We start from the raw sequence: 8,275 nt of genomic DNA on the forward strand, positions 1-8,275 counted from the left end.
TAATGCACAGCCCCTTGGAAACACCGCGATGCTTCCAAAGGGCAGCGCTGCATGGAGCCCAGGTTCAGCTGAGAACTCCAGCTGATCCTGGACTTCATTCAGCGCTGCCCCTTTGAAATGCCACCGCAGAGTTTCAAAGGGGAGGCACGTGTAATTAATTGTGATTATATTTTTAATCGCTTTAAGCCCTAGTTTATAGTGAGTGTGGTTAAGGTTCTAAATAACATTCTGCTCAACTGATACATGTTCTTACTATTTTATCTTTTAGACTCTGAAGCTTTCAAAACATATCACTTCACAATGGGTTAAATTGTGCAGTCCTTGAATCTTTTAAAATTAAGGGGACTATGGGCTCAATTAAGTGCACAACAGTGTAAGACTTGCACAGGCTAGCCTCTCATTAGCACTGGAACAGTAGAAGTCATTCTGTTTTATAACGTGACTGTCAGGGCCAGGTGATAGACAGCCAGGCCACCTAGTGGTGAGCCAGAGTTCACAGTCAGAGGCAGGAGATCCAAATCACAAGTCAGAAGTGAGGAGCCATGCCACATCAGGACACCAGGAAGTCAAGCTGGGGGAGCAGGAGGCACAAAACACACTTTCCAGAGGGGGGTGGAGGCCAGTGGTTTGGACCATTTCCTGTTCCTGGTGCTGGCTTAAGTAAAACCAACAGGCCAGTATGCTGCTCTGGGACTCCACCAATGGAACTTGAGAGGTGGAACCTCAAGCTGGGGTGGGGCTCCATGAGTCCTAGGTCATCAGTTGTCAGCAGGTCTCATGTGGAGTGGTGAAATGGAGCTCCTCTGATCCCAGTTTGAGGTCAATGCGTCATGCCAGTCACATCTCCCCTAACAAAACTGTACTTAAAAATAGACCAGTCCTGCAAGTCTTATTCTCCTGAAGCTTGTACTAACATCGGGAGTTCAGCCCTGGGAAGACTGGCATAATCAAGCCTATAATCTTAAAACATTTTCTTTGAAGAAAAAATATATTTTATCTCAACATTTTATAATGAGACTACTAGCAAAATAGGTGTAAGTTTTTTGCCCAAATTCCTTTATCCAATGCAAAATATGCCAGTTTGCCAATAAAATTTGATCAGTGGAACCTTTTACATACTTAATTCCAGAAGATTTATTATTTCATAGTAGTTAAGTGATCAACTTTGATCTGTACATATGGAAAATGAAGACTTTGTGGCTCCTGTAAGTGCAATTTCAGTACATGCTACAGATAATTGTATTGCATGAGCATCACAGACCTGATCTTGTCCTTGCACAAAAGAAACTTAAAGCTGCCCTTAGAGTACAGCTGAAGAATCTGAGTGGCAGGGGAACTGCTATCTTCCTCCCTAACTTCTAGGATGTGGGATTGAGGAGGCTGTTGCAGGAACACTGTGTGCTCTAGGAATGTAATAGAATAGTCGATTAACTGATAAGCAAAAACATATAGGTTAATGCTACAGACTACACACATTATCCCCCTCTTTACCCCCCCCCCCCCCCCGATTTTTTTTAAGCAGGCTTGCCTAGGACCTATCCCCGCTGTGGCTCTGCTTTTAAAGTGTATTGGAAGATAGGTGGCAGGCAGCCAGGCTCAGTTCCCGCCCACACTGGGTCCAGGAGCTCAGACCCCACCCCAGACAGGGGTTGCTGCCATCCCTATTAAGTATATAAGTATCAGAGGCAGCAGCACAGAGCGACAAAGAGCCGGTCTGCAAGGGGAGCTGGCTTCCCTCGCCAACCAGCTCCTGCCTGATACCCCGTGCTGCTGCCTCTGATACAGAGGCAGCAGCAGAGTGACAGGGGCGCCTCGGAAGTGGGGCTGGGTTTCACTGGCTGCCAGTGAAATAAACATGGCCGCCACTCTGTGCTGACGATCAGCTGATCCAACACGGCGCGGCAGTGTAGATGCTGATCTGTTGGCTGAGGAAGCCTTTGCTGACCAATCCTGTAAACCTCGTTTCACGAGGCATATGGGATTGGTTGGCAAAGGCTTCCCCAGCCGACAGATCTGCATCTAGACTGCCGCGCCGTGTTGGATCAGCTGATCGTCGGCACAACGAGGCGGCCATTTTTATTTTAATGAAGCGGGGATTATTTAAATCCCCACTTCTTTGACTATGCCAAATAAACTAATTTACATGGCTCCATCGACGAAGCCATGTAGTCTAGACACACCCCTAGTGTCTACATTGACATTGTGTCCACCTAACTGCTGTATATACTCGATCATAAGCCTAATTTTTTTTGGTAAAAATTAGTCGGTAGGTAAACTGCAGTGTCCAATTTTCCTACTTTGCACTGTTTGTTATTTTACATACATTTACCGTGTCCTCTCCTATTAATGTCCTTCTTATACTGAACATTCACTGTCTGAAAGCTTTTGCAGTTGTGTTATGTGTATGTATATATGTTTATATGCTTTTTAAGATGCCTTTATGCCGAGCTATTCCACCTGCTTTCAGTTCTCTCTCTTTTCTCATAGTTGCTAAAATTCTCACCATTTTTCCCCAGACTCACATTTCAAGACTTCCTCCTGGAGCTGTGGCAGGTCAGTCTGTGGCAATCGAAGGAGGAGTCTGTCGGCTGGAGAGCCCAGCAAACTGACCAGCTTACTTCTCAGTCAATGTAGAGAATGTGAATGACATTTTGTACAATAAGCTCTTTTGTGTTTTAACAGATGTTGGGAATTTTACTCTCATTTTATACTCTTTATTGCAACCACGTGCACCATAACTTGAGATATGTGCTGCTGTTATTTATGCTCATTCTGTGTGAATGGGTGTGTGCATGCTCATTTTTTTCCCCCAAAAAATCGGAACGCTTCCTGCTTGTTCAAGTGAAGATAACGTATGATTAATGTTGCATTTAAATTTTCATTGTTTACAGTTTAAAAATAATGCCCTTGTTAAATACAGAAAAAATCTAATTTAAAGATGTGATAGTAACTGTCATTCATGTTCTACATTAGAAAGTAACAAGCCTCAGAGGTAGTTGTGTAGTAATGCAAAAGTGATTGTGGTTTGTACATTTCTTTTAAGTTTAAATGGATCCAGTGTTTTAAAACACTGCTTCTTCATTCCCTGTGTGGGGCATTTTTCTTTGACAAAGAATGGTTTCAGTGAAACAATCTAGAGCAGACTTATGGCCAGAATTGTTTTTTAAAAAGTCTTATATTATAGATGTATCTCTCTTCCCAAGCTAATATGTTACATAGCTTCAAGCTGTATGTATTACAAAAAAGCTATATAAAGATAATGTACCGTAACGCAGTCTTTACTTTGTGTATAATGGAATATTACAGTGTAAATAAGAAAACAAAGTTTATGGAAAGATTCAATACTATTCTTTGTTTCTTGTTTAAATATATATTTTAAGAAAAAGGTACAGAAATAAACATATTACTGGATGCTAAGTATGTGTATTATTGTTGAGAAACCTGAGAGTAGCACTCTTCTTGAAAAATTACTTCCTCAAGGTTCACTTACAGCATGTGTGTATATATGTTAATGTGTGTAATATGTATGCATTATGCATAAATTTACTGTAATATTTTACCACATATTATAAAAAGCTATGTATTCACATAATTATGTAAGCCACATCTGCCTTTAAGCATAATTAGTCAGTTATGTTTGGACACAATGGCTGATATTTTAGCAAATCAATGGAATTCTGAAGATGAGTTCTTAAATTTCAAGCATCCATGTAGTACCTTTCTTCCTATTGGCAATCAGCAACATAAGATTTTTGCAATGACCAGCTTTTGTTAACGTCCTATGGATAGGCCAAAGAGAAACAATGGTACTTTTTTTCTGTTTGGACTTGGTAACAAAGTATATACTCCATTTTATTTTTTTCCAGAAATACAGAATAAATATATAGTCCAATATAGTTCACCCAACAGTGTACTCATCTCTCTCTGTTGTATTGTTGTGCCTGCTTATAACAGAAATGCTTGATCCTGATTAAATAGTTTCATTGATTATATCAGTGTTTTTTGGAAAAAAACTGTAATAAATATATTTTTAAAAACTGACCTGAATTAATGTTTAAGGTAACATCACTGCATGTTCAGAGCAGTTTTTTGCATTGTGACAAATCTGCTGGTACATATCTATGACAAATTCTCCAGTGTAAATTAATGCAGCTCCACAGACGTCATTGGAGCTATGCTGGTTTACAACAGTAGAGAATTTAGGCCATAAGTAAGAATAGCAGATGGGTTAATATTTGTGCCTAGCTGTTTAGAACCTGCATTGCTTCTGAGTAGTAACAGTGTGACTTGAGAGAGAATCAACCACTCCCTCCTTCTAGTTCACAGTTGGGGATTATCACTAATATCCTGGTTGTCATGGCTATAGCTGCTCTTTTACCTCAGACTAGATAACATTATTTCAAAGAAAGGGCCAGGAGGAGGTGTGATAAAAGCAGACTGGCTTTTGATAAGGTCCTGCTGTGCTCTCTTGGGTTTGCACTGTTGTAAATTACACTATTTCTTTTCAAAGGGTAACTGTAAGGACACATCTACACAGCAGGGCTAATGCTAAAATAAGCTGTACAACTTCAGCTACATCAATTGTGTACCTTATGTCGAAATAGCTTAATTCAGCTTTTGGTGCTGTCCACATAGCAGCAAGTCTGAGTTAGGGCACTCTTCCTCCAACTTTCCTTACTCCTCCTAAAATGAGGGTTACAGGAGTCAGAGTAAGAAGTCCTCCAGCTTGACATCATTTTGACATTATGTTGAAATAACTGTTTGCTCCATTGGACTATGTTATTTTGGAATAACATTAGTTGTTCTGAAATAATGCTGCTGTGTAGACATAGCCTCGCTGTCCTCAGAAAGGATTACATTAAAGTAAGGTATAGAATTAAGCTTTTTTCATGTATATTGTTTATATGCATCTTACAGATTGGGGAATATAGCTTTCTAAACATTGCACTTAAAAGAAAAAGCAAGAAAAAATAATATATGATTCCTTATTCATTTTCCTGTTTACTGTTTTAAAAATAATTTAGAAATTGCCCTGAACCTGAAGTTGCAGTGAAACTAAAATTGCATTTTAAAAAGGTTTTGTTTGAGTACAGTTTAGTTAATTTCCAGTATATTGATCAACTTGGCAATGTTTGGTGAAATATTGAGCATTACAAATATACTAACAGTAAAATATATATTGAAAATGACCAATGCATTTTTGAAATAGCACACCTATACGTTTTTCTCTCAAAGCAGGCTATTTCAGAATGAAAGTTGCCCTTGCAATCTTAATTTAGTCCTCTTGTGCATATGTTAATTATAGGCAGAAGTGACTACCGGTGAAAAGTTTAGTATAAGCAACTTGTCTATCATCACGTAGGATCTCTATAGCAGAGGCAAGGATAGAATCCAAGATCAATTGCCTTAACCGCAAGACCATACTTTCCCTTTGTGCAATCCCCATGTTCACTACCAACTTTTCAATTTTTGCAACAAATGAAGCCAAAGTCCTGTCGATGACAAACTCTTTCACTACACAACCCTGTCTCATCCCCAAAGCAAATCTGTCCTGGGCACTGAATGGATCAGAAGCCTGTGTGTTTATTTTTAGTTATTTTTAATACAGGAAGTCCCCGGGTTACGTACAAGATAGGGACTGTAGGTTTGTTCTTAAGTTGAATTTGTATGTAAGTCGGAACTGGTACATATTATAGGGGAAACTCTAGCCAAACATTTCTCCAGAGCTCAGTTTTATTCTCCCACACCTCACTTCCCTCAGTCCTTTATTCTCAACCTGAGGAGTCTGCTGAGAAAAGCCGCTCCGCGTCTCCCTGGTCTGCTGGGCCCCCCCAGCAGACCAGGGAGACGCGGAGCAGCTTTTTTCGCCGCGGAGGACACGGACGGCGGGACCGCGGCGCGTCTCAGTGGTCTGCTGGGGGGGCGGGCGGTGTGCAGCTAGTGCGGGGTTGCCTCACCCCGTTTGTAAGTAGGGATCCGATGTACGTCGGATCCATGTAACCCGGGGACTGCCTGTAATCATGCAATTAAAGGCTGTATCATAATTTGTACGTGCCAGGGAGTTGAATTAAGTTACATAGTCATGCTTGGTTTTAGCTTAAGTCTGTAAGAAATGGACTTAAGCTAAATCAATTCCTTACAAAGTTGACCTAAACTGAAATAAGTATCTACGGCAAGTTTTGTCCCAATTTAATAAAGTCTTGCTAAACTAATTTAAATTAAGCCAGTGCTGCTCTCTTGTAAAAACTCTGTGTGTTTGAGGCATAAGGAGGTCATTTTACCTCTGAAGGTTAATGCTCGTAGGCATTGTGGAAGAGAAGAAATTTGAATAATGAGCAGGTAGAGTCCTGATGTACTGAAGTTGGCAGTGAATGGAAGAAGATGGGAGTGAGATATCGAGGCCCAAAGGGTTTCAGGATGGCATGTCTGATGCAGCGTGTATGTCTACATTGTCATTAGAAACTCATGGCTGGGCTCATTCCACCTGACTCTGGTTACGGGGTGTAGACTTTTGTTCTTGGACCTCCATTCAATCAACCCCTTAGGCCAAGCCACCTGACATGGGCCAGCTGCAGGTTTTTAATTACCATGTAGACATATGCAGAGAAGAAGTCTAATTAGGATAATGTAAATGTTATCCTGTTGTATGCTGGAGCTATCCATGGCCGTGAAATAGAGGATAAGAAATTTAAGTTTGGCATGGTTAAGTGGGATAACAGGTGGAAAGAATCAAAGTGGAAAGTGAGATGGTATGATTAGATGAGGAAGATCATTTTAGCTGCTGTATTTGGGGGGTAGACTTAGAGATGGAGGCCATGAAACCATGGAGACCAGTAGCAGGACGCTGCAGAAATAAAGGTGAGAGTTGAGTGGGTATGGACATGAGTTTCACTATCAAGACAAAAAGGAAGGTTCCTGTCCTTAATACTTTATGAAGTCAGTGCCAACAGAATTTAACTGGTATGGCGTGATCACATGGAGCCAGTAAGCAGTGATGCAACATGCCAGCATTTCTCCAAATGCACCATACCTTCATTTTCTCCAGAATCAGGGTTGGCAAGAGACTTCACCGGGCCCTGGGCAATGGGAGCAAGGGGACTCAGCTCCGGGCCCCTAGAAAGCACATGGCTTTGAATGGAAGGGATGGGGCTAAAGGCAGCCAGTCCTCTGCACTGCTTGAGATGCTGGTGGTAATATAAAGAGCTTGGGGCTCCAGCTAATACCTTCATTGAAGGGCCCAAGGCAGCAGCAGCCCGAAGCCTTGGGCCCTTTTAAATCATTGGGCCCTAGGGTGACTGCCCCCTTTGCCTCTCACCTCCACTGGCAGCCCTGACAGAATTTAAGTATTCACTTAAAATATATAAGTACTAGAAGACTTACCCAGCATTGTTCAGATCCTTCAGAGCAGGGGGCTGGGAATGTGAGGGACTCAGGGCATGAAGCTGGGGATTGGGAGATGCACGAGGCAGGGTTGGGAATGATAAGGCTCAAGGCAGGGAGCTGGGGCTGTGGTGCAGGAGTCAGGGTTGGAGGGTGAGGAGAAGCTCAGGGCAGGAGGTGGAGGTGCAGGAGTAGGGAAAGGGGTTGAGAGGTGTGAGGGGTTCAGAGCAGGTGGGAAGGTCACCCACTGGCTGCTCCCTGGAAATGGCGGGGGCTATGTGGTCCATCCACTGGCTGCTCCCTGGGGCTGGCCTGGGACAGTGGGGGCCACGTGCCCAGCCATCGGCTGCTCCCTCAGGGTGGCCAGAGTGGTGGGGGCCATGCTGCTCCCGAGGGCTGGGCTGCTTCCTGCCCCCTGTGGTCATTCAGGGGTATAACTATCCCCTGTGCTTGCTACCCCCCTGTGGTCATTCATGAGTATAACTCTCTGCTATCATACCCCTCCCTTTCTGAAACAAAAGACAGGACTATGCAGCACTTTAAAGACTAACAAGATGGTTTATTAGGTGATGAGCTTTTGTGGGCCAGACCCGCTTCCTCAGATCTGAGGAAGTGAGTCTGGCCCACGAAAGCTCATCACCTAATAAACCATCTTGTTAGTCTTTAAAGTGTTGCATAGTCCTGTCTTTTGTTTCAGCTAGAGCAGACTAACATGGCTGCATCTCTATCACTATTCCCTCCCTTTCTGTTTGATGAGAAACAATCACATTCCATGCACATCCCATTGTCCCAGCACCCCCACATCTCCCTGATCTTGCTTTAAGTTATGATAAGAGGAAACTGCATGCCAAATGTGATGGTCCTTGGTCTTACCGTTTAGGAGGAGTTCTTAAAC

The 8,275-nt window shown here is 42.6% G+C and overlaps 1 protein-coding gene across 3 annotated transcripts in view; it reads left to right on the forward strand.

Moving 5' to 3' along the window:
* The window catches only part of TASP1 (taspase 1), a 156,926-nt gene extending 152,885 nt beyond the window's left edge, over window positions 1-4,041 (forward strand). For all 3 annotated transcript variants that reach the window (XM_075925647.2, XM_075925649.2, XM_075925648.2), the window contains one exon: window positions 2,517-4,041. In XM_075925647.2, the coding sequence (XP_075781762.1) occupies window positions 2,517-2,609 (93 nt within the window). In that variant the 3' untranslated portion in view covers window positions 2,610-4,041. The remainder of the gene's footprint in view (window positions 1-2,516) is intronic.
* The last annotated feature ends 4,234 nt before the right edge of the window (window positions 4,042-8,275 follow it).

This window comes from Pelodiscus sinensis, chromosome 3 (genome assembly GCF_052426305.1).
Source record: "Pelodiscus sinensis isolate ZL-2025 chromosome 3, ASM5242630v1, whole genome shotgun sequence".
Taxonomy (NCBI): domain Eukaryota; kingdom Metazoa; phylum Chordata; order Testudines; family Trionychidae; genus Pelodiscus; species Pelodiscus sinensis.